This window comes from Elephantulus edwardii, unplaced genomic scaffold (genome assembly GCF_000299155.1).
Source record: "Elephantulus edwardii isolate Elephantulus edwardi_28Jun2011 unplaced genomic scaffold, EleEdw1.0 scaffold00085, whole genome shotgun sequence".
Taxonomy (NCBI): Eukaryota; Metazoa; Chordata; class Mammalia; order Macroscelidea; family Macroscelididae; genus Elephantulus; species Elephantulus edwardii.
Genome location: NW_006399835.1, coordinates 13708802 through 13736533, shown reverse-complemented (window position 1 = coordinate 13736533; position 27732 = coordinate 13708802). Strand labels below are relative to the sequence as shown.

Below are 27732 nucleotides of genomic sequence, written 5' to 3'. Positions count from 1 at the left end.
AATGAGATGGATCGATTCTGTGAGTGGAGTGGTGGGAATGAATGTATTTGTGACAGTGAGGTTGGCACAGGATAGAACGGCGTTTAGGGCTCTTGTACATAGGGTCGCTATGAGTCGCAAACGACTCGATGGCACATAACAACAACAACAACAACAGTTGAAGAGGACATGAATGCAAACATGTGAATTTCATTTTTAGTCTCAAATATTTAAGTATTATTTTGTCCTGGTCATACAACCTCTGATCATTCCTGTAGCTCAGTAATCACAAGTCTTCCCTGTGGCCCCAAACTCCTTAGCACCTGTTCAAGTGCACACAAGTTTGACTAATTATTCCTTCCTATTGTACCCTGAATTTACCCCTTGCAGAATTTAGTGTAGGCCTCAAGAAGGAAAGACTGTGCCTTTTCTGCCCTCTGGAGTGGCATCCACTTCCTAATCAACATGCTTCTGGAAACTCAATGTACTCTGATAAATGTCGATAGTTGCAGAGGGGCTTTAAGCCTTTTGTTCATAGGGTTGCTATGAGACGTGCTCGACTAGAAGGCAATCAACAACAACAACAACAATAGACTAATATATGAACAGATTTGTTTATTTTCTTTTAACAACCTTACAAATCTTTAACCATCTATATGGTTATGTTTGAGAACACACTTCTAAGCATACAATGACTAGATTCGAAGAAACAAGTATTTTAAACCTCATGTCATGGTAAAGGAGCTCTAGTGGTACGCTGCTTAAGGGACCAACTTCCCTGTGAAGGTCAGAGACTGGAACTCACCATTTGTGCTGAGGGAGAAAGATGTCTCCTTCCGTAAGAATTTACAGCCTCGGAAATCGTGTGAGTGGGACTTCAATCATCTTTTTGAAAGTCATAATTTCATGTAGAATCCTAACGAGCATGCATTAGCAAAGTAAAAGTTGAAAAGCACCCACAGAATTTTGTAACAGGGACAGTAATAGCCTCTCAAGAGCAGCTGTGGGTGCAAAAGCTGGATTGGAATAGGTTTGACAGGAAGAGAAACTGAAGTGTCAAAAAGTCTTTTGATAAGTTTGGCTTTTCTGAACTCTGCCTTTGAACATCTTCCAGTTTGGATTTTAGTATTGATATTATGCATATCATAGGACCTCTGTATCTGCCTCTGTGTGAACTATACTTATTTATTTCCAAGACATTTTAAGAAATCAGTAGTGAGCAACAGACGTATTTTTAGATTTTTGTCTACCTTCCAATTTTGTGTTGCTTTTGGTGCACAGCGGCTTTATTTTTATAGAAAATTATTTTTTTCATGACTTAAAAGAAGAAAAGCCTCAACCAGATGGATTGACACAGTAACTCTAACAAAAGGCTCAAGTATTTCAGAGATGATGAGGACTGCACAGGATAGGACAAGGTTAAGATCTATTGTTCATATGATCACTATGAGTGGTAGTTGACTCAACAACACCCAATGACAATATACAGGAATTACAAAGGTATTCACCTTACATGATTTTTTAAAAATTAGAGTTTATTATTAAAAATTTTTAAATGATTTTAAAATTTATTTTTAAATATCAAATGAGGTTTGAAGTTATTGTACTATTATTAACTACAATGATGGAGTAATACACATTAAGGTATTCTAGCAAATGTTTTACTGCTTCCTGTGGAAGAAAGACCTTAATGGTTACGAATATAAACTTGCAATTCCATATAAGATTTTCTTGGTTAGCTTATGGAACTTGTATTTCTATGCTAATATTGTACATTCTCTTTCTCTTACAAATGTTTTTATTCTTTATTACTAGTTTCCTGAGTTGCCCAAAATGATGTCATCTGAGCACCATCCGAGAAGGCATTCTCATGAGGACCAGGAGTTCCGGTGCCGCACCCACGTGAGGAGTGACAGAAAATGTGCAGGAGAAGGGTCATTCAAGGAGCCACCGGAACCAAAAGAAAGATCTCGTTCAAAACGGCAGGGATTTTCAGAGTCTTTTGAACAGCATCTATGTTTTAGAACCAAACGTTCTATCTCTTTGGTATGCCATTTTTACGTGCCATTGAGTTTAAACCAACTTATACTTGACCCTCCAGCGGGTTTTCAGAGGCCGTAAATCCCATAAGAGAAGACTGTCCATCTCTTTCTCATAGAGCAGATGGTGGATTTGAACTGCCTGTCTTTGGGTTGGTAGAGCAACTCTTTACCACTAAGCCATCTGAGCTCCCTTTTGGTATATGTTGTTGTTGTGTTGTCGAGTCAGAACTGAGTTATAGCTGAATCTTTTTAGTTTTTCAAGGCTATAAATAGCATGGAAGGAGATCTCTCATCGTTCTCCCTTGGAATAACTGGTGCATTTAAACTGCCTGCCTTTTGATTAGCAGCACAACTCCTAACAATTTTGGGAAGAGAAACTAAAGAATTCATGCAGTCTACAATTGAGGACACCCAATTTAAATTCTCCTCTTTTTCCACTTTATGGTGATGGGATTTTTGAAAAACAAAACCAAGTTTAATGCATCCCGGATGCACATAATTTTTTTTTTAAAGTTATTGAAGACATCTGGTGTGGCAAGAATTCATGAAGGATATTACTAGTAATGCTTCTGTTGCTGAAATCTTAAAGTTCTTCGAGCCTACTTTCTTCACTCTTGTTGTTGTTGACTGCCATTTAACTGAGCATGGCTCATAGTGACCCTATAAACAAAAGGCCTGAAAGCCTTTCTGTAACTATTTTCATTTATCAGTTTATAGTTTCCAGAGACATGTTGTTTAGGAAGTGGATGCCATTCTTCTTAACATAAATTATTGTATCTCATTCTTTTTTGATTGTTTAAAAACAAAAACTTCCCTTACTGCTTCTCTCTTTTGGTATTTAATCATGTAGCAAATAGTTTATGACTGTTTTGAATTTCCCTGTGGTTTTTAAAAGCATACAGGAGGAACTAACTCTGTATCTACCTAGAAGTATCTAGAAGTAGAAATCATCCATATGTTCATAATTTTATGGATGTCCAAGAAATTCTGGAAGGTTAAATAAGCAGGAATGGGGAGGAGTTGAAATTCCACTGATAGTAAACTTGAGGTAAATATTTGATAGTGCTTTTTGAACTTTGCAACTTGCTCACTCTTGTGAATTGCTTGAAGGTTCACAGAGCAGACTGGTATTTCATGTAACCATTCATGAATATTGTGTCTCATAACATTGATTACAAAGTCCACATTGTAACAGAGCTTGCCCTACTGCCTCCCCATTGTTTCTCATTTCCATTGCCTTGAGCAAACAACTTGTTCCTACTAACTGACTCACTTTAAAAAAAAGAGTGGTATATTATGTATGGACCAATGCTTTTTTACACATTTAGCATTAAAGAGTCAGAGATTACTTTTGTGACCTGCTCACATCAATCACGTTCTTTCCTTTTGTTTAAGAACTCAATTGGTTTATCTTGATAATTTCCACATTTTGTTTGATGCAATATGGTAATGAAGTAAGGAGGCAATGAGGTAAGAAAAGAATTTCAGATCATTATTTACAAGTGTTTCTCAGAGAGTCCTTATTCTTTACAAAGGAAAAGTAAAAAATAGAAATAATAATCATTATGTTATCTCTTTTATGCACCATTTTTATAACCTATAATCATTATAATTGTTAAGTATGGGTTGTGATGGTTGTTGTCGTTGTTGTGTGTCATTGAGTCACCTATTACTCATAGTGACCCTATGTGCAATAGTTCTGAACCCTGCCTTATCCTGAGCCAGTCTCACACCGACACAGCTAATCCCATTGCCCCAGTTACCATGTCAATCCATCTCATCTGGAGTCTTCTTCTCTTGTGCTGGTCCTCCACTCTTCCAAACATGATGTCCTTCTCCAAGGACTGGTACCTCCTGGACATGTGCCCAAAGTATGTCAGATGGAGCTTCATAATCTTAGCCTCCAATGAGAAACTTGGTTTCACCACTCTCCTGGTGGTCCATAGTATGTTCAATACTCGTCTCCAGCACAACAGATCAAAGGCATCAATTCTTTTGTTATCCTTAGTCGTTGTCCAGCTCTTTGATGTATAGCAAGCAATTGTGAAGACCATGGCCCAGATCAGGCACCCTTTAATTTCTAGACTGACATCATTGCTCTTTAGTACTTTGGAGTGGCCCCTAACAGCAGACTTCCCCAATGCAATTCTTCTTTCACTTTCCTGACTGCTGGTGCCAATGGTGTTGATTGTGGAGCAGAGCAAGCTGAAATTGTGAACAACTTCATCTCTTCTCCATCCATCATGGTGCTGCCAATTGGACCCATGTCTCACCACTTTGTCTTTTGATGTTAAACTTCAATCCATATTGAAGACTACAGTCTTTGACCTTCTGTAGCAAATAAAAATTATCCGGCAATGTAGAGAATGAATACAACTTTTATGTTTCTCTTAATATATAGCTTAGCTTCATTTTTCATTTTGCTTTCTAATTTAACCACTATTAATAGAAGAAAAATTGTCTACCTATGAAAACCATTTAACAGTGTCAACTCTTTCTAAATTTCCATTGCTGTCAAGTAGAAATAGCTCACTCTCTAGGGGATTGTCAGAGGAGCTTGGGGTGAGATCTCCCATCTTTCTCCCTTGAATCCCCTGGCGAATTTGAACTAACAGAGAGGTGTGGCTTTGAGTTAGGAGTACAACAACTTCCTGATGAAGACACCATCAGAACTCCCTGATTTAACACTCTACCTAAATTCACCTCAGTCATCAGAATCCTACGTAACTCATCTTCTAGGTGAGCATCTGATCACCACTCACCATTCATTACATATCAGGGATTAGCTAATGTCTAAATGGGGAAATAAAGAACTGTTTTACAGAGGCAAAGAGTGACTTCAGGTTGGGTTTCCTTACGAAAATTGCCTGCTGATACTCAACATTTAAATAAAAAACTAAAATCACTGCCATCAAGTGAGTTCCAACTCATGACAATCTTCCAACGAGTTTCTGAGGTTATACATTATTTTTTTTAAAAAACCCTTTTTTATTATGAATTGAATTAAAATTGACAGAGCAGCTTGGTGTTTCATTCACTATTCGTATGTGTCATGTTTTGTGACATTGATTATAGTTCCTACATATAACAGCACTCTCCCCACTTCCCATTGTTTCCCATGTCCGTTTGTCTTCCTAGCCTATTACCCCTTACTGTCTTTTGGGCATTATTTCTGTGCAAATTCTGCTTTTTCAGTCTTGTATGATTGACAGTTCTAAGGACTGAGTACTCCCTCAGTGATGCTGTGTTCCTTAAAGACTTATTACTTGCCTACTATTTATGTCACAGAAGTGAGATCATTTCTAAGCTCACAGGGTGGTTAAGAGCCATGGTCTTAGGAACTGAGGCTGTAAAGTCAAGCCTGAGCAGACTACCTCATTTTTCTCCCATGGTACAATTGGTGGCTCAAAACCAATTAAGAATTATTTTATATACTTCTTTTAAAAACACAGGTACTTAACGGAATAACCAAGGAGCTCAGGTGGTTTTGTACAAAATAACTAAAAGGCTGCACATCTCAGGTGGCTTGAATCCACCAGCTCTTCACTAGAAGAAAGATGGATAGTCCTCTCTTGTTGCAATTTATAGCCTCAGAGACCCAACCAAGTCCCTACGAGTTGGAATTGACTGGAGGGCAGTGAGTTTGAGCTTGAGTGAATGAATATCACCACCACAATTTAGCAGTGCCATTCTTTTGCCAGGATTTCAATCATTCCTTGGGAAGGCACTTCCTTCCCCCCCCTTCTTTCACAAATTATTATTAATTTTAATTCATTGTTGCACTTTTCTCTCTGCCGACCCTTTCCCTCCAGTTCGCTCCTCTCTTTGAAAAGTAAAAGAAAAATTCTTTCATTGTTATACAATCCCTCCACCCAAGTCCGCTCCACTCTGCAGCCTTCATTCTGGACTCCTGTCATAGCAATAATACCCAATCATATATCTCTTTTAAACAGTTCTCTCCCTCATCTGTTTCAATGCACTATGGGAAGGCACTTCTTGATCATAAAAACTAAAAGCAATGGCAACTACCCTCTAAGTAGTTCCCTACTTTATTATCCTATTTATAGTTAACATGGAGACCCTGGAGTTTGGTTATTGAACCACCCAGGGGTGCCTCTGAATGTGGTGATCTGTTTCTAAGGGGTCACAGCCTTGCTTATCCTAAGGTGCCATTCTATCCTGCATACCTGGGTCCCCATGAGTCAGAGAGGACTGGAAGCAACTTGAAACAATAGTTATCAGAGCACCTATCACCTTCTGTTATTGTCTTGTTTCTTTTTAGGTTTATTTATTTTTTTTAATTGTCTCCCTTCACCAAGGTGTCATATCTAAAAAGTAAGATTTCTTGTCTTTAGTGTTGTTTTTCCAGAATCTAGATATGCAGGTGCTCTGTAAAGAAGGAATCAAATGGGAGCCAGGGGAGAACCTACTGGGAAATGCTAATCTGATTGGCTGTCATCCCTCCACAGTCCATTCTTTGCAGAGTCCTTATATTAAAATTGAATGCACACTCTCTGGTTAGTGCAACATAGGGCGTCAGCACCAGGGAGGTTAGTATCATCCTAGAGTCTCATTTATCCCTTTGCAAAAAGCACCAGAAAGGAAGCTATTATTCTTATCACACTGTGAAATCACATTTGCCCGTGTGTTTCCTCACGTCCTCTTGCCTGATGCTCCAGCACCTCTGCTTCTTTTCTTTAAGACTAAAATATTTCACAACACCCTTAGGCTTATTGCTAATTTATTACCAGACACTAAGAAGTGACAGTCTGCTGAGCAAATAGGACTTTATTTATGTGTGAAAGTTTATATGCATATGCTATTTGTTATGAGAAATATGGAGGTTTGCTAGCTGTCTCATCGCATTCTCTCGGCTCTGGGAAATAATCCTGGGATAACTGGGTGCTTTTCATTTGGGATCTTCAGGCCACGTATAAGGATCTGTGCTTCCAAGTAGGGGCTAGCAAGGCCAGAAAAGAGTCACCTGGAGTGTCCTTATCAACTAGTCCAGGAGGTACGATTTAGCCTGTTACACTGAACTGTCCGATGCAAGTCTGGAGCACAGACGCAGAGAGCTCTTTGGCTGGTATGAAACGTCCATGCATCAGAGAGGATAGCATGGTCTTTGGGACATAGAAATATCATATTGGGAACCCTGCTATATTATGCCGGTGTGTCTCTTCCTTATGATGACTCTGAATTGGTATATTTTTGCGATAGTAATTCTATACTAATAAGTACAGTGTCTATGAGTCTTTACAGTGAATTAACAAACCCAAAGTTGATGGGCAAATTAACAGAAAAAAGTGGGGGTGAAAAAAAAAGTGGGGATGGCATGTAGGCGCAAATCATGGTTAATGTCTTATTGTTTGGAAGTCTGATGGATCTCCTTTAACCTGTGAGATCTGCCCTACATCTGGGTGAAGAGAAAGAGAGATAGTTTGAGAGAGCGCAAGTGAGTGAGTGAACTATTGGTGTCAGAAATTATTGAGACATAGGAAAGTGGGATGGTTCAATTGCTACACTTTGGGGTTGAATTCACACCAATTCTTGTTTATGAAGTTCTGACAGACTAACTTTTTTGGATCCTTTTTCCTCAGGGACCTGAAAACAGGAAAGAGAGAAAAGAAAGGGAGTGCCTAAAAATGGAGATAAGATCCTGCAAGAAAGTAGAAGAAAGAAGAGGTTCCAGGAAGGAAGAACATGGAGATGCATACATGCCGCCTCTCGTTGAAAAGGGTCCTGAGTAGCACCTTGTTTCCCTGTCCTGACTACAGAGGCTGCCTTGGTTTTGAGCACCAGTGAATGATACTGGGAACTAGGGCTGGCACTTGTACGAAGGTGTCTCCAGATGCTGACGGGCAGAAGTGGGCGATTGGTATGCTTCCTGCTCAAAATGACTTACATCACTCCAACTGCTTCTGGCATTTTAGTCACGAGTGTAACCCACTTTGTGCCCTTTTATGGTGAGAAGAATTATAAAATAAAAGAGCTATTGAAAATATAAAGACAAATACTTAAAGAGCCATTTACACATATTCAATAAGGCTTCTTCCACACCGGCCTCACACATAATCATGAATGAAAGTCATTGGTGTGATTCCACATTTACTTCCTTGTTTGAATTATGTGACTATATGAAATGGGCAACATTTAATGAGAATTAACATTCCAAGTACTATTCTACATGCTTGAATTCATGATTTGAAATGATTATTACTCAGAGATGGAGTCTATTATTCTTTTTATTTTCTGGATGCAAAAATGGAAGTTTTCAACAGCTCACTAATTCACTGATGTGGTGGCAGAGAGAGGGTCTGGGCCTCGTGTGTTCCAATTCCAGGGACTTATACACTTCACCTGAAGTAAGATCATAGTTATCTTTTAGGAGGGGGTCCTGACTTAGTATGTGTGTGGTGTACATGTTAGTTAGAAGTCCAGAGCTGAGGTCAATATTTTGATTCTGTAGAAGGAGAATTGATGCCTTTGAGTTGTGGTGCTGGAAAGGAGTATTGAATAAACCATGGACTGCTAGGAAAAACAAACAGGTTTGTCCTAGAGAGGGTGAAACCAGGCTGCTCCTTGGAGTCATCTGACATACTTTGGACATGTTGCAAAGTTAGACCAGTCCTTGGAGAGACATGTCATGCTTGGGAGGCTGGAGGGACAACAAAAGATAGGAAGACCCTCAATGAGGTGAATTGATTGATTCAGTGACTGGGGTAATGGCGGTAGGTGTGTCAGAGACAATAAAATTGGCACAGGGTAGATCAGGCTTCAGGGCTGTTGCACAGAGGGCCACTATGAGTTGTAGGTGACTCTACGACACATAACAACAACAGGTGAAAATTAATCTTCTGAGGCCAGCATTAAGCCCTGGGGCTTTAGTTCCATGAAACCATCCACATTTCCCTATTTCCCACCCCTCTAGAAGAAAACATAATAGAATTCTCTAACATTTTCCCTGTTTGTTCATTCCCCCCACCCCCGCTTGGGTTTTCAAAAGCTTAAGGGCAGCTAGATTCTCCATGTATTTAGTGATGAGGAATCTCTCTCCAAAATTGTATCTTTCAACTAATACTGTAATTAATTGTTTGTGCAAGTCACAAACTCACTTTCATATATACAATAGGAAAAAGTAGGAAAGGAGAAAGGAAAAAAAAGGAAGAGAAGACAGTAAAGGGAAAAGACAATTTTGATGATGTTTGTTTGCACTCTGGGCATTTCCCCCCTCCCCCAAACAACTGTGTATGTACTGACACTTTTATGCAGTCTTTTTTTTTAACACCCCAGTGTAATTCTGTTCTATACATGTCAAGAAGTGTGAATGCAACTTTTGTCTGTTGGCACCAGTGAGGGAGGAGGGCTGGGTTTGACCTGTATTGGAAGTTTCTATTCCGCTGCAGATGTGGAGAATCAGTGATTTCCCCATCCCAACCTTGCTGTAGGTATTCTTCAGTCCTATCTTGCAAACAAACTGTCAGATTTGTGGATAGTTTTTCCCTACATGCGGGCCCTCCTAGAAAAGCAAGAAGCAAACTTAGGAGGATAGTTGCCCATTGACAGGAAGGGAAAAGCCTGGAATGATCTCCTTCAGCCTATTGGATGGACACTGGGTCAGCAGCCATCTCCTTTTCCCAGTCAGGCCACCTGTAAAAGTCCTTCCATTCTTTAAACTCAAGAATGGCCACTTACTCATTGCCTTCAAATCAGAAGTGACTCATATTGGCCCTCCAGTGGGTTTTCTGATGCTGTAAATCAAACAGGAAGAGCTGCCTATCTTTGTCCTGTGGGCTGCTAAGGAAAGATTGGTGGTTTGAATCCACCAATCACTCTAAAGAAGACAGGTGGGAAGTCTATTCCTGTAAGGGTTTACATGGCCTTGGAAACACTGTTTTCCAAAGGGGAGGACTTGCTATGAGTTGGAACAGATCTGGTGTGCAATGGAGTTATCAAACTGGAAGTAAGCCTATTTTTCAAGCACCTTCAAGATCACAGACTGAGAAAAACTCAATAAATCATGTATACTGCATTGAAGCTGATGAGGGAGAGAACAGTTTAAAAACAGTATGTTTTAGGGAATTATGATTATCAAAAGAGTGCGGAATGAGGGTTGCAGAGTGGAGTATACTCGGGGTGGGGGTGTGGGGGTGTGGGGGGATTGTATACCAATGAAAGAGTTTTCCTTTTGCTTTTCAAGGAGAAGAGTGAACTGGGGCCGGGGGTGGGGTGGCCGGGGAGAAAAGTGCAGCAATGAATGAATGGAAATCCACAATCTCTGTAAATGTTCATTGAAATAAAAAAAAAATTAAAATAAAAAAAGTCATAGAATGCAAAAAAAAAATTCACAGCACATAGGAAAGTGGGAGTAGAAGGCTGTCTGAAAAATGAATTCATGAAGCTTACCTGCTCCTGTACTTTATAATCAGGGATAAATATAAATGCAATACTGCTTTCATGAAACTTTGCTTGGTCAATAGTCCAGCTTTGGAAACACTGAAATGAAATTAATTTCATTTGGTTAACCCAGATCAATTTCTACAGTTTCTATTATTTTGATTATAATTTTTCATTATGTAAAGAATAGTTCATTGCTTTTCTCAATTGTCACAAAACAATGCTTAATCATAATAAAAAATGTAAATATAGAATAAAAATTGAACTCTGTTATTCTAGCTCTGGTGACCTAGAGGTAAGGAGCTGCACAGTTGACCTGAAGACACACATTTCAAACCCATCAGCTGCTCTGTGGGGTAAAAGATAGTCTCCTCCTGTGTGATTTACTGCCCTGAAAACCCACTGAGGGGTCAGATGTGGCTTGGTTCTGACTTGAAGGTATTTAACAACAACAACCACCCTTTTGGAGACAAATACGCTTAGAACTTTGTGGTGCCTGTCTTCCTAGAGTATTGTCTCCATTTACATGCTCACAAAAAGCACTTCCCCTGCCCTCCCATATCATTAATATCTTTTAAAATCAATAAAATAGCCCAATACATACTCTGATTGCTTCATTTCAAGTAGTTTTGAAGCATATTTGAGTCTTTTTCCATCTTAAAAACATTTTCCCAACGATACAGGAATAGATGTCATGCTTGATCCTCAAGTTCTCCCTTGTTTGTACGGTGGGTATGACTAACAGTTGACTCTTCTCCCCTGGTAGGATACTGGCCATCTTTCTCCAGCGGAAAGGCAGATCGATTTGAACTGCCAGAGAAGCGGGGTCTTTGGATTAGCGGCACAACTTTCTCCAGACTACACCCCCTGAACTCACTTGATACTAGTTCATTAAAGTACTCTTTGACAGAAAGACTCTTGAAGAGTTACTAACATTTCTCCTTCAATTTTCAGTCTACTTTGATGTCTACCTAGGACCTCTGTAGAAACAGTTTTCACTGACATAACAGTTACAGGTCAGTTTGTTTGCTCCCTCACTTTACCCCCTGTAGTTTATATTGACGTTCTAACTTCTGCACTTATAAATATGACCCTATTTAGAAACAGATTTTTCTATTGTCACGTTAATGAACTCATACGGTAATCAAGAAGGTTGTAAACATAATCCATTCTGAAGGGTGCTTTGTGAGAAGAGCAGAATCGATGCAAAGGGACAGTGGTAGATGCATCTGGAAGCCTTGGGACACCAAGGAGTGCCAGCCCCTACTAGAAGCTGAAAGGGACAAAGAAGGACCTTCTCCTAGAGATGACACCCTGAATTAAAACTTCTAGCGTCAAGAAGGGTGAAAATCTGGTCTGTTAACTTTCTTGGGCTCAAGCTATTACTGTAACACAGGTCAGAAATACAGTAAGAAAATCCTCTGCCCAGAGTGTAAGGCAGTCCTTTACACTTCCTTTCCCTTCCTTGCCCCTCAAAAATGGCGTAAATATTGAGAAACGCAAATAGTGTGAAAAAGCAAACACTGGAGATGTGTCTAAGATACCAAAAAATAAAAAATATTCCATCCTGTCTGTGGCCCCCCTCCTCCCAATTTAACATTTTTCTTGACATCCCCTGTAACTGTAGGCAGTAAAGGTAGCAAAGTTTTTACATTGAATACATTTATGCTCTCACAGGAGGTTTGAAGTCCAAATTTAGAAAACTAAAAGATTTTTGTCTATCTTTGTTCTAGGAAGCTCCCAGGTATAGGGATTCCAAGTTCAAAAAAACCTCCATGAGCTGCTGCAGTCTTTTCCCGGTGATAGAAGGCCCCTTGCTCTCTGTTCTTCCTCTCTCCTTCTATCACTTTTTTAACCTTTTTTTTTTTTTTTAAAACACAACTGTGTAAAAAGAAACTTGTTCTTTAAAGCTATCCACGTGTGCTTTTGTTACAGCAAGAGTAGTTATACCACGTCAAACCTCCTTAATAGAAAATGCTGGAGAAATTTCTAGTTACTCGATTATATGGCAGCACCTGGCATTGATCCTCGCTCCTTTTGATCCGTTGTTGTTGCTGTGTACCATCGAGTCTGAACCGACCCACTGCAGACCCTGCGGCGGGTTTTCAGAGGCAATTAATCGCACAGGAGGAGATCGCCCATCCAGCTGTAGGAGCTGGTGGCCTCGAACCGTGTGCCTTCAGGATTGCAGCAAAACTTCTTGCCACTAGGCCACCAGAACTGTCTCCAAGTTTCTTGTATCCTTCTGACCATTCTCAGTTGGTCTTTCACGCATCCTCCCAATTTATAGTGGGAACTCTGCTGGTTAGAAAGCTGGGCAATTCCTTTATGTGTAATTTATAGCCCGTGGGTCAGTGCTGACTCATTGGCAGTAAATTTTGATATTTATTTTTTAAATAATTTATTGTCATCTAAGTACTGATCTCGCTATGTTCTCTTTGGTCAGTCTTGTACATTTCCATCTTCAATTACATGCTGATAATAACCAAATATCTCTCCCTCATGCAGATTTCTCCCCTGAGGCCCATGCACACAACTACTCCTGGACACTCAACAATTGCAGGTTCTACAGATGCTTCCAGTTTAGAAGAGTAAACTATTATTTCCTGGCATGCTCAAGTCTCACCTAGATGCCTCTCCTGCCTTCCCTGCTTGTGCCAGCAGCATCATAGTTTTCTCATTTTCCTCAGTTATCACCTTCCTGTTATATGTTGAGTTGCTAACCAGAAAGCCAGTGGTTTGAACCTACCAGCAGCTCCTCAGGAAACAGAGGAGGCAGGCAGCCTGTCCCTGTCAAGGTTTATGGCCTCAAACATCTGGTGGAGCGTTGCCATGATTTAGAATTGACTCCAGGGTAGTGAGTTTGGTTTGAATTTTCTGTTTATTTTGGCATATACCAAGTGAGCTCATTTTCACCACTTCTACCCTGTATCAGGCCCCTTGTATCTCTGTTTTATTTTAACAATAGTGAACTCTTCTACTCCCATAGAGCTGATTTTGACTTATAGGAACTTGGAATAGGACAGAGTAGCAACTGCCCATAGCTGTAGCTCATTATCTAAGGCTGTAATCTTTATGGAAGCAGATTGTCAAATAATTATCTTTTTTTTTTGTCTCAATTTTTTTCCTTTTTTTTTAAAAAAAATTTATTAGTTTTAATGAACATTTATAGAGATTTTGGGTTATCATTCATTCATTGTTGCACTGTTTTCTCTACCCTCCTCCCCAGTTCGTTCTTCTTTCCCCCCACCCCTGAATGTCTGTTTTAATTGTCCAATTGCCACAGTGCTTGTCAAAACCAGTTCTGATTAATCTCCTTTGTCAGTGTGTCCTTTGCCATTCCCTATCACTCCTCCCTGAGAGAGACTTCACTCTGATTTATAAGGAAAAGGGGATGGCGTATTCTCTTAGCTACTTCCTGCTGAAAAGGGACGCTGTAGGTTTCAGGGTGAAGATCTTCTCTCACTACTCTAAAGGGCCCTGTTGGCAGTATGAAACACATAGACTATTATGGAGATTGATTTTGGAATTTAGATGCACTGTTATCCATTGTGTCTCAATTTTTTAAAATCTCAACATTTCCCCTACTTTATTTTTATTTTATTTTGATTAGAATACAAAATTCATATATATTATGTATCATTCATGAACATTGCATTTCACACATTGCTACATTCACACTGCTTCAAATGACCACTCAGGTACATGGTGTTTTATAACATTAATCACTATTGATCTACGCCTACAACTACCCTGCACATAATTCTTTTATGGAATTCTATGGTTGGAGTGTTTAATTAGCAGTGGAATGTTTAGTTAGCCGCTGAAGCCACTAAGGTTTTTAGTTTGGCCACATTGCTGTGAGAAGGATTATGATAAAATGTAAACCTGATCTTGGGAATTTTTTTTTTATCTTCATTGTGGCTCATAAAACTATATAATCTGGAATTGTGCTGTGCAATATAGTAGCCATGCAATCCTGAGTTTTTGAAACATAACTACTCTGAATTGAGATAAAATGCAAATACATATTAGATTTCAAAGACCTTATACAAAATTACAAAATTGATACAGTAACTGGGGCATCAGGGATAGGTGTGTCAGAGTCAGTAATACTGCCTTAGGGCAGGGAAGGCTTCAGAGCTGCTGTGCGTAGAGTTGCTTTGAGTTGCAGGTGACTTGACAGCACATTACTATATAACAACAACATTATAAAATATCTAATTAGTAATTTTTGTTGACTACATGTTGAAACAGTGCTTTGGATAGATTAAATTAAATGTAACATTAAAATTTATCCCATTTGTTTCTTTTTCCTTTAAAAAATATAATTTTATATATGTTGTTTGTTGATTGCTGTTGAGTTGAGCACGACTCATAGCGACCCTATGAACAAAAGACCTGAATCTATTACTATAGTTTATAAAAGTTCATAGAGCTTCCAGAGGCATGTTGTTTAGGAAGTGGATATAGCGTATTTCTATTATATTTCTATTGGACAGTACTTTTCTATACTTTGTTTAAGCTGTAGTCTTATTTTAAACGAGTTAAAACTTAAATTTTGAAAATCTGAGCTTTAAAAATATTGGAATTCAATTAGTCCTTGGTGTTATTTGGAAGTGATTGACATAATACCAGTTACCACATTTTAAGAAGCTTGTTATAGTTTAATCTTTCTTTCCTTTCTTCATCCTCTCTTTTCTAACTTTCTTTCTTCTTTCTCTCATTTTCAAATAAGAATATCTTTGTCCATTCATATCTCCTTCTATGGACTGTTGAGTAAGAACCTGCCCATGGCTGACCCTCCAGTGGGTTTTCTAAGGTAGCAAATAGCACAGGAGATTTCCCATCTCTCCCCCCGCCCCGTGGATTCAAACTCCATGCCTTTGGGATGGCAGCTCAGCTCCTTACTACTAAGCCATCCAGATCTTGTAATTCAGATTGTGTATAGTTGGTGGTAGGAACCATGTTCTCACCGTCTTTGCTTCCCCCAAAATGAATAAAAAGTAATCAGAGTATTCACTCAATAGATCTCTAATAAATATATATTGAAGTTGTAATTCTAAATAACAGAGCCAGTAAAATGGAACAATTTAGGCTACAACACCGTATTAGATAAAAGAAGTTCCAATGATGTAGCGAGTGGCTAAGTGCTAAACAAAAGATTAGCTCCTGGGACAAAAATGAGGCTCTTGGTGAAGCTCCACTCTGTCCCATAGGGTCTATATGAATTTGAATTATTGACTTGACAACAACTGATTTGCTTTATATTTTTTTATTTCAGGCAAGACGCTGTCATACATTGTTTGCAGGAACAAAAAGTCGAATTTGTGTTTTTTTCCCTACCAAAATGGATTTTAACTTAAAAGCAATATATTATAATTTTTTTCCCTTGTTGTGTACCATCGAATCAGATCCGACTGGCACAGGAGGAGGTTGTCCTTCCAGCTCCAGAGGAGCATATGGAAATGCACACTTTCGGGATTGTAATGCAGCTTCTAGCCACCAGAGCGCCCTTAAAAAAAAAAAGGCAACATATTCTAATCTTTTAAACAACAGAGACTCATACAAAATAGAAAATTAGTCTCCCAGAAAAGTCAAGAGTCAGAGTTATGAATTTCGCCCAGTTCTTTTCTGTCGAGGCGTTCCAGGTGGTAGCTCTGCTCGCCCATTTTTATCAAGCCTCTTTGCTGCTGCATTCTGGTTACTGGACGCTAGAGGGCAGATTTACACTAGCATTTGAGTGACTCATGCTGCTCATAAGCTAGGCCAAATACAAGAGCTGCTGTTAAGATCCGTGCACTTATCTCCGTTTAGGTCTCAGTACTATTTTCCTGGGATTTATTCCCAGCAGTAGAATACTGTGTCATTTGAGATTTCTACGTTCAACTTTTTGAGGAAACACCATTTTGCCTTCAAGAGTACCATTTTACAATACCACCAGCAATGCATGAGTTCTAATTTCTTCACATTCTCTCTAGCATTTATTGCTTGCGGTCCCATTAAACTTGCCAACGCTACTGAGGTGAGACGGTATCTCATTGTTGTTTTGATTTGCATCTCTCTGGTTCTCAGTGATTTTGAGCATTTCTTCATGTGTCTGTGAGTAATCTGAAGGTCTTCCTTTGATAAAAGTCTTTCCATGTCTTTTGCCCATACACCTTTGTTCACAGCAATGTTCTTCACAATAGCAAGGATATGGAAACAGCTCAAATGGTAATCAACAAACGAATGAACTGAGAAAATCTGGTACATTCACACAATAGAATACAATGCAGCACCAAGGAGCAACGATTGTATAAAATACTATGTAACATGGGGGAATCTAGAGAATATTATCCCAAGTGACCTAACTCAGTCTTATAAGGACAAATACTGCATAAGACCATTATTGCAAAAATAGAGAAGAAACTAGTAAGATGTATATAAATATCCAAAAGGGCAGGGGAAATGTGGAAGGGAACAGAAAATGGAAAGAGGGAAATCACTGGGCTAGTAGAGTTTAATGGGCAAACAGGGGGTGAAAGAATCAGAAAGATACAAAGGGAGCTTAAAAGACAGTGCAGTAGTAGTCACAGATCAATAATAATTAATGTTATAAAACACAAAGTGTATGAATGTATGAAACACGATGTAGTAAAAAATGACATAAAACACAATGTATGTGAATGAAACACAATGTATACTAATTTTATATGCAAGCCAATATAATTTTTTTTAAAAAAAGACTTACTATTGTAAAGAGGAAGCAGAGAAATTACAGTATTTCCTATAAAATATGCCAGTGTTTGAATAAGATAAGTTACATGATTCATTTTTATAATCAAGCAATATATTAAAAGCACCTGAAGAAGGAAGACAGCTGTTAATCTTGATAAGAAAAAAAAGAGAAAGAGGGTTTAAAATGCCAACTGGGTGTTTTACATGTGATATAAAGGGAAATTTTGCCTTGGGGAAGTGAGAGATAAAAAATTTTACTTTTTTCTGACTTTAGAATATCTAACATTATTTTCTATAACCTTGTATTAAATTATTCTGCTTTGATTGAATTACTGCTAGTACTTTGAAAAAGTTTCAAGTTATTTTGCTGTGATGTGTGTGTATGTCTTTTTATGTGCTATATGTATATGTCCTTATATGTACATGCTGTTGTTGTTGTCTTCGAGTGGAGCAGGACTCATAGTGACCCTATGAACAGAAGGCCTGAAGCTCCTCTACAACTATCAACACCCATCAAAATTCATAGAGTTTCTGGAGGCAAGTTCTTTAGGAAGTGGATGCCACTCCTGCTTCTAAATTGTATGTACGTATATACACATAGGGTCATTATGAGTTGCACAGGCTTTTTGATGGCACATAACAACAGCAACTATACACACACACACACACACACACATACACACATATATGTATATATTATGTTTGCAAAGACATTTGCTTATTTGGTATCACTTGCTTATAGAATTAAGTGACACTGATTTTGTTTTTCATATTTGCAAACTCAGCACTATTTAGACTCCAAATTTTTCTATCACCCTTAGCAGAAACTTAGAAACTTGTGCTTTTCCTATTCTGCCTGTAGTAAATTCTGCCTGCCTCATTTCTGCTTATTTTAGATATTTTATACACACAATATTTGTACATCTGTGACTGACATTTCACTCACCATAATGTTTACAAGGATCATCCAACTTGTAGCATGTAATAGAACTATTTATCTTTTTGGCACGATAACATTCTGTTGTGAATGTATATAATAAATTATTCTTATCCATGGATCTTTGGATGGACATATAAGTTATTTCCATCTTTTGACGATTTTCCATTTTGTGAAAAGTGTTACAATGACTATTGATGTGCAAATGTTAGTTTGAATTCCTGCTTTGAAGTCTTTTGAGTATATACCTCGATTGGAATTGCAGGTTGATATGATAATTTTATGTTTAATTTTCAGAGGGAACACCTCACCAATCTGCAATCCCATCAGGAATGGAAGAAGTCCCAATTTCTGCACATCCTCACCAACATTTGTTGATTTCTCTCGTTGGTGTTTTTGAAACTAGTTGTCGCACTAATGAACTGTTCCTTTAGTGAGTATGGAGATGTGAGATGAAACCCCCAAGAGTTATTTTCATCTTTTGGCTTTTTACTTAAGTTTCTTTGCCTTCACGTGTGTGCACACATGGGGTAGCTCTTGAGTTATTTAAGCACCAAACGGCCTGATCACATCTTGCTAGAATTGTACTTGATGGTTCATTAACTCTGAGTCTCTTCACTTACTAATTGTTAGGATTCATTTTTTTCTCTTGACAAGTAATTATTGAATGCTTGTCATGTACTGGGACTACAACAGGAAACAAAATAAACTAAGATCCTTGTGTTCCAGGAGGCTAACATTCCACTGAGGAAGATGAATGATAGAAATAAAAGAAGCATGACATAGTGTCAGAAGCAAGTTAGGAGAATAGAGTTTATAGGAACTGCTCTTTTAGGAAAAGTATCAAGGAAGGCCTCTCTGATGCTGTGCCATTTGTGTTGGAGTATGAAGGAAATGTAGGGAAAAGATGGTAGGCAGAGGTGCAGCAGTGGAAAGGAACTTAGAGTGAGAGATTGTTTGGCTTTCTTTACAAATAACAAGCAAGCCAGTGTGGCTGGAATGGAGTAAGTAGAAGGCTGGTAGTAAGACTTGAGATTGGAGAAGGCCAAGGTCAGATAATGTTGTGCTCTAATACTAACCTAAAAGTTGAGGGTTCAATTGTTGTTAGGTGCCATCAAGTTGAGTATGAACCATAGTGACCCTTTGAACAACAGATCAGAATGCTGTCTTGTCCTGTGCCGTGGTCATCGTTTCTGACATCTCTGAGGCCACTGCTGCAGTCACTGCAGCTTGTCACAGAAGACCATTCTTCACCAACCCTCCATCTTTCCAAGCATGATACCCCTTTCCCTGAAATATCCTTTCCTAGCCCAAAGTATATGAGACAAAACTTTGCCGTTTTTGCCTCTATGGAGCTCTCTGGCTTGCTCTTTCTCCAAGACATCCCACCTTGTTCTTTTGCCAGTGTATTTAGTGCTCTGCTCCAACACCACAACTCAAAGGCATCAATAATTCTGTCATCCTTATTAATTTTCCAGTTCTCAGATGTATAGAAAGTGATTGGAAATACCGTGGCTTGAATCAGGCATATCGTAGTCTTCAAGCTCATATCATTGCTCCTCAGTTAGTTGGAGCACTCCCTGACTTCAGGCTTTCCCAGTGAAGTACGTCTCTTGATCTCCTGACAATGAAAAGTCACTTGCAAGAGGACGTGAGGGACAATTTTAATTTTTTTCCCATTTATCCTGATATTGCCTGTTGGTCCAGTGGTGAGAATTTATGTTTCTTGATGTTGATATGTAATTGATTTTGAGACTGTAGTCTTTGATCTTCTGCATCAAGTGCTTTAAGTCACTAGTTTTAGCAATAGAGTAGACACTATTCTTAAAAATTGGGCACAAGTCTATTCTATAGCACATGAGGACATCATGAGTTGGAATTGTCTCAAAGGTAATGGGTCACTTAAAATACCAAAGGAAGTCATTAGAAAGTTTTGAGTAGATGAATCATGTGGCCTGACTTAATTTCACAGACGACCATGACACAGGAGATAACATCACTGTGCCACTTTAGATACATTATCATGTTGCTTTTCCAAGTTTCTCCATAAGTTACTTTTAGCTCTGTGGCTAAAGGAGATTTTCCTAACGTGGGACCCAAATGAAGGTACTCTCCCTCTGGAAGAGAATCTCCTCAGTGCATGACTAGGCTTGTTGAATTAAATGAAGATGTATAAATGGAGCAGTAACAGGAAAATAATAAAGCAGACTCAACAAATCTACGAGAAGCCAAAATGTCATCACCAAAAGTCTCTGAAGCTCTTTCCTTAGTATTATAAGGACCTTAGCCACAAATGTTGACAGCAGCTCTCTCTGCTGCAGTTTCCTCAGTTTCCTCTCCTCTCCACTGGTCCATGATATTTGCTGAGATTTACCATGTGCTCTAACAGGTGTTATGGGGGCGCAAATGTGGGTGAGATGTAGTGTTTGCCCTTAAGGGACTTTCATTGTAGTGGAAAAAGAAATAGATGTCTACATATAACAGGACATTTAAATGGCTTTTTTTTTACTGAAACATCATGATACCATAAATGCTGCATACCAAAATGAGTGTCTAACAAAAAGGTAGGATTTACAAAGTTGTTGTTATGTGCCATCGAGTTGCTTGCGACTCATAGCGACCATATGTACATCAGCCTTAAACCCCACTCTATCCTGTGCCAATCTTACTATCTCTGATATGCCTACCCACAATACCCCAGTCACTGACTTAGTCCATTTCCTCAAAGTTATTCCTCTCTTGCACTGTCCCTCCACCCACCCAAGCATGATATCCTTCCCCAAAGACAGGGCCAGCCTTGCAACATGTCCAAAGTATGTCAGATGAAGCTTCAGAATCGTTGCTTCTAGGAAGCAGCCTGGTCTCACTCTCTGTAGGGTCGACCTGTTTGTTCTCCTAGCAGTCCATGGTAAATTCAATACTGTTCTCCAGCACCACAGCTCAAAAACATCAACTAACTAAAAAGTTGTAAGTTTGAATCTACCCAGATAAACCTCAGAAGAAAGGCCCAGTTGATGATCTATTTCTGAAAAAGCAGTCAATGAAAACCCTGTGGAATACAGTTCTATTCTCACACTTTTGGGTTTCCGTGAATTGGAGTGAGCTTATTGTTCATAGGATCTCTCTGAGTCATAGATGACTCAATAGCACTGAACAACCACATAATAACAACTTAATTACAAATGTAAGTACATGTCAACAGGAACTTTATCTATCTTTGTATGTCAAGGTTTGTTGCCCAGTAGTTAATCAATCCTCAGTAATTGAGTAAATGAATGAAGATGAATCTGGTGACTTTCTATTGTTATGTCCTTTGGGATCTCTCTTATCAAGTTGCTGTTGTGGGGTGCTATGAAAGAAACAAATGCAATGTGGAGATGGTGGAGTCAGACTTGTATCTGCTCCATAAAGGGGAACTGCTCTCACCAATAACATCCATATTGTTGTTGTTATCTGCAGTCACCTGAAACTCATCGTGATCCTATGCACAGTAGCTCTAAACCTTTCCCTATCCTGAGCCAATCTCACTGCCTCTGACTACCCTCATTATCCCAGTTACTGTATCAGTTCATCTCATCCGGAATTTTCCTCTCCTGTACTGTCCCTCCAATATTCCATACATGATGCTCTTCTCCAATGACTACTCCCTCCTGGCAAATTCCCAAAGTCCATGAAATGAAGCTTCAAAATCATTAATTCAAGGAGCAATCTAGTTTCACTTTCTCCAGGACAGATCTGTTGGTTCACTGGGTGGTCCATAGTATGTTTAATGCTCTTCTCCAGCACCACAACTCAAAGACATCAATTCTTTTTCTGACATCCTTTTTTGTTGTCCAGTTCTCTGATGCATAGCAAATAACTGCAAAGACCATGGCCTGAATCAGGTGCACCTTAGTCTCTAGACTAATGTTGCTGTTTAGCATTCTTGGAAAGGCCTTTAACAGAAGATTTTCCTAATGGAATTGATCTTTTTGTTTCCTGACTGCTGGAACCAAGAGTGTTGATTTTTGAATCAAGCAAGATAAATTTGTTAACAATCTCAAGCTCTTCTCCATCTATCATGATGGTGCCAGTTGGCCCAGTGGTGAGAATCTTTGTTTTCTTGATGTTTAACTACAATCCATATTGAAGACTGCAGTCCTTGACCTTCTGTAGCAAATGCCTCAGGTCATCCTCAGTTTTGACAAATAAGGTTGTATCATCTACATAATGCAGATTGTTGATGAGTCTTCCTCTAAAACTGATGCCATATTCCTTTTCATACAGACCAGTATCCTGAATGATTTGTTTCACATATAGACCCATTGTTGTTGTTATGTGCCATCGAGTTTGACTCTGACTCATAGTGACTGTATGTATAAGAGCTCTGAACTCTGCTCTATCTTAAGCCAATTTCATTGTCTCTGACACACCTGCCTCCCATTACCCCAGTCACTGACTCAATCCATCTTATTCAGGGTCTTTCTCTCTTGTCCTGTCCCTCCACCCTGTCCAAGCATAATGCCCTTCTCCAAGGACTGGCCCCTTCTTGCAAGATGCCAAAGTATGTCAAATGGAGCTTCAAAATCCTTACCTCCAAGGAGTAGCCTGGTTTCACCCACTTTAGCCAGAAATGTTTACTCTCCCCAGAACCACAACTAAAAGACATCAATTCTTCTTCTGTTATTCTTATTCATGTCTAGATTTCTGATGCATTGCAAAGTAATTGCAAAGATTATTACCTGGATCAGGTGCACCTTAGTCCCCAGACTGACATCATTGCTCTTTAGTACTCTTGAGAGGTCTCTGACAGTGGACTTTCTCAATGCAATTCGTCTTTTGATTTCCTGGGTGCTGGTATCAAGAGTATTGACTGTCGATCCAAGCAAACAGAAGCTGTTAAATATCTCAATTACTTCACTATCTATCATGATGCTGCTAATTGGTCCAGTGGTGAGAATCTTTGTTTTCTTGATGTTGAGCTTCAACCCATATTGAAGGTTACAGTCCTTGACTTCTGCAGAAAATGCCATTTTACTATACAAATAATTACATGGTCAGACATGCCAACTCACAGGCTCCTGCACCTATTTCTACTAATAGTGTGTCCAATATTTGTTGCAACTTGATTCACAAACTTTACTCACTGTTATGGGGTTTATTAGGGAAATAGTTTTGGGAGTGGATGAGGCAAAGAATATCACACAGTGCAATTCCAGGTTTTTAGTTCAGCAGTCCAAAGCCAGATTAACAGAAGGACATGATTCCTCAATTAATAGAAGTCTAGGATCAGTTCAGTAGCCCACATGCAAGAAGTCTCTAGTTTCCTTAATTGGCTGGCAAATTTTATCTCAGAATAGTTATGTCAGTTTTTCATTCAACCTTCCAGTGAGCAAAGCCTTTAACTCTGGCTCTAACTCCAGGGTTCCTCTGTTTATATCTTGCTACAGTCTCTTCACTGCAGTGCCAAAGTCTTTTTACCCCTCTCACTGCCATCTTTCATGGTATCTTCACTGTCACACACAATATGGAAAGTACTTTCTCTTATATTGGTCCCACAGCTCTTGATGATTTGCAAAACCATGTCTCTGAAGTTAAGGTAGCTGGAGACCATGCCTCTCAATGAGAACAGCTAGAAAAGCCAATTTTCAAGGGTTCTGACACCCAGATGCCATCAGATCAAGTATGACTCATAGTAACATCTTGAACAATAGATATGAACCTGTCCTATCTTGTGCCATCTTCACTATCTTCATTGCATTATGTCAAGCCATCTGGTTTAGGGTCTTCCTCTCTTTCATCAACCCTCCACCTTCCCAAGCAATAGTTTTTCCTAACAACATGCCCAAAGTATTTGAAGTGAAGCTTTGTCTCCTCTGTCATAAGGAACACTCTGGCTGCGCTTTCTTCAAGGCATATCTGTTTGTTCTTTTGGCAGTTCATAGGATATTCAGTACTCTTTTCAACACCACAACTCAAAGGCATCAATTCTTTTAACATCATTCTTATTAATTGTCTAGCACTCAGATGCATAGCAAATGATTAGGAAGGCCATTGCCTTAGTCTTAAAACTGACACCATTACTTCTCAATTTGGAGAAGTCCTTGACTGTATACTTTTAATTTGGAGAAGGCCCTGACTACAATAAGAAGACTTTTCCAATGCAATATGTCTCCTGATCTCCTGACTGTTGGTTCCAACTATGTTGATGGTGGATCAAAGTAAAATGAAGTCATTAATAGTTTCAATCTTTTCTCTATCATGATGTTGCCTATTGGCCCAGTGGTGAGAATTTTTCTTTTCCTAATGTTGAGCTGTAATCCGTATTGAAGGCTGTAGTCTTTGGTCTTCTGCAATAAGCACTTTGAGTCCTCCTTACTTTTCAAATGTATCAAGTGGTTTACTAAAAGACTTCTTTTCCATATTCACACAATATATTATCCCCCAAGAGAAATTCTGTAAGTGAAGTTTCTTTATCCTTTTAAGATAATAGTTAATGAGAAGAGTGTGGGCCAGGATAATGTGGGAGGGAAAGGTTTGAAAGTATTAAGAGGGGTTTCAGGGACTTAGGGTAACATTTGTGAAATGATTTAAGCTTCCAGTTTAAAATAATTTTTGGCAACTCTCAAAATGAATTAATACTACTATTTTTCATTTATTATTGATTTAATTTCAACATCCACATGCCTTGTCTTCTAACTATTAATTTTTCTCTATGCCATTTTGCTCTCTACACATCACTTCCTGAGAGATAATTTATTAAGGAAAAAATAGTTTGTATCATTATCTAGTTTAGAGACTTTGTTGGGTATAGACTCCTCATTATTTCCAGAATGAATAAAAATTTTCATCATGGGACCAGAAACTCTATGGACTTCGTTTTAAAATGTTCAAAAATTATTTTTTTTTATATTATTATTAGTGTGCATACAGATAGCAGAACTCACAAATTCAATAATTTCTACATGTACAATCCAGCGACACTGATCAATACTTACAGTTGTACAACTGTCATCTTCTCTGAATTGTTCCTCCTCATTAGACTTCTTCTTCCATACTTTGAACATGTAACTAGGGGAGGCTATTCCCTGGAAAGTGACATCATGCTTGCAAAAGTGGAGGGTCACCTAAAGAGACGAAGATTCTCAATGAGATGATTGACAGAGTGACTTCAGCAATGGACTGTACTGTGTCAGAGATGTTGAGGTGACACAGGATAGGGAAGGGTTCAAGTCATCTGTTCATAGGGTCTTTATGAGTTGTACATGGCACCTAACAACAACAACATTAGCAAAACTCTGTTCCCTAAATTTCCTATCTTCCAAGTTGTTTTTATCAACTTAAACCCACATAGATAAGGACGCCACATAGATGAAGATCCCCTAGGGACAGAAAAAAAATACCTGGAAAGTGGTATTTTAGCGTATTTTACTAATTAATCTAAACTATTCTTTGATTTTTAAGAAGATAAGGGGTTATTTGGTGTCTAAATTTGAAAATGTAAAGATAATCTCAGGGCAATTGTTTTGGGAGCTCATCCAGTCTAATTTATGACTCTAGGAAAGCTGGATTTCATAAAAATTTGAAATTGGTTTTAAAATATTTTCAAACTTTTCATATCTCCTTTCCTCCTTCCTGAGTGTTTTATGAACTGAGTATCTCTTCATAACATACATTTTCATTGTTGTTATTGTTATGTGTTGTTGAGTCATTTGCAACTCATATCGACCCTATGTACAACAGCTGTGAACCCTGCTCTATGCTGAGCCAACATTATTGTCTCTAACACACTTTTCCCCATTACCCCAGTCACTGAATCAATTCATCTCATTGAGGTTCTTCCTCTCTTGCACTGTACCACCACCCTCCCAAGCATGACATCCCTTTCCAAGAACTGGTCCCTCTTTGAAACATGCCCAGAGTGTGTCTGATGGAGATTCAGAATCCTTGCCTCCAAGAAGCAATCTGGTTTCACCCTCTTTAGGACAAACCTGTTTGTACTCCTAGCAGTCCATGGTATGTTCAATACTCTTCTCCAGCACCATAACTCAAAGTTATCAGTTCTCTAGTTATCAAATCCCTAGTCATTGTCCAGCTTTCTGACGCATAGCACATAATTGTGAAGACCATGGCCTGGATCAGGCACATCTTAGTCTCCAGACTGACATCGTTGCTCATCAGTACGTTTGAGAGGTCCTTGACAGCCAACTTTCCCAATACAATTCATCTTTCGATTTCCTGGCTGCTGGTTCCAAGGGTGTTGATTGTAGAGCCAAGCAAACTGAAGGTATTAACAATCTCAGTGCCTTCCAGTTCACTGGGGTAAATGCGTACCAGTTGAATTTTCATAATGACTATTGTGTTTACTAATAGACATATTAGTTAATTTCATAATTCACTAACAGACATATTAGTTAATTGTTCAGGCTTTCCTGTTGGGATGGGCACCGGTTAGTCATTAAGAAATAATAATAATTTTTGGCCCCGCGCTGCGCATGGCTCCCGTCCGGACAGCCCCACCACTCCCCTTCCGCCAGCCGCTGACCTGGAGTCCTGCGCCGGGATCCCCGCACCATGCGAACATGAACATGGCGCTGCGAGCCGCGCGGAGTGTGCGGGCGTCGGTCTGCAACCTGTGCGCGCTCTTGGCGCCCCTAGCGCCCTGCTGAGCGCGGCGCTGGGGACCCGGGCCAGGCGCTTTGCGCACGCTGCGCAGAGGCCGAGCTCTGCCCGCAGTGCATAAGTTCACAGACAAACATGAATGGGTGACGACAGAAAATGGTGTTGGAACAGTGGGAATCAGCAATTTTCCACAGGAAGCTTTGGGAGATGTTGTTTACTGTAGTCTTCCTGAAGTTGGGACAAAGGTGAACAAACAAGATGAGTTTGGTGCTCTGGGAAGTGTGAAAGCTACTAGTGAACTTTATTTTCCTTTATCAGGAGAAATGACCAAGATTAATGAAGCTCTTTCCGAAAACCCAGGACTTGTTAATAAGTCTTGCTATGAAGATGGTTGCCTGATCAAGCTGACACTGAGTAATCCTTTAGAACTTGATGAACTAATGAGTGAAGAAGCCTATGAAAAATAAATAAAATCCATTGAAGAGTGAAAACAAAACCACCGAAAGAAGTAGTCTAAAACAACTTACGGCAGCATAGCTGTCCTAAATTAGTAGGGGTCGAATTAAAGCAGCTTTTAGCAAAACATAGTGGAAAACAGAAATGACATGTTGCTGGAAGAAAGTAACTTTATAATGAGTATAAATAAATCCAATATACACTTTTCTCACATTACCCTGTGATTTTATAGTTATAATATCCAGAATTTATTCATTTACGTGTGGTAAGAATAGTTCTACAAATTACGGGTTCAAGGATAACATTGATATCTTAAGTCTTATATCATTAGTACCTACTGCTGACATCTGTACCTGGATTTGGGTCAGAATACCTAGCAAACTTTCCACTAGAAATGATAAATTTTTGTTAGCTGTCCACTGTCAGCTAAAGAACAATACCGTCTTAATTTTGCCGTATACTGCCTTTGCTTGTTTTATTTTTTTGCAATGAAGCATCAGCCTTGCAGCAAAGTAAGCAATCTAATAAAACACTCAACATTTAAAAAAAAAAAGAAGAAATAATAATAATTTTTGTACTGGTAATGAATGTTTAACACAA

General features: G+C 39.0%; 1 protein-coding gene and 1 pseudogene across 1 annotated transcript in view; both read left to right on the top strand.

Annotated features, from left to right (window-relative positions):
* Window positions 1-7771, top strand: part of LNP1 (leukemia NUP98 fusion partner 1) — a 27069-nt gene extending 19298 nt beyond the window's left edge. The window contains exons 2-3 of the mRNA XM_006890019.1: window positions 1795-2025; window positions 7622-7771. Of these exons, the coding sequence (XP_006890081.1) occupies window positions 1795-2025; window positions 7622-7771 (381 nt within the window). The remainder of the gene's footprint in view (window positions 1-1794; window positions 2026-7621) is intronic.
* Window positions 7772-26642: 18871 nt separating this feature from the next.
* Window positions 26643-27164, top strand: LOC102854428 (annotated as a pseudogene).
* Window positions 27165-27732: the final 568 nt, after the last annotated feature.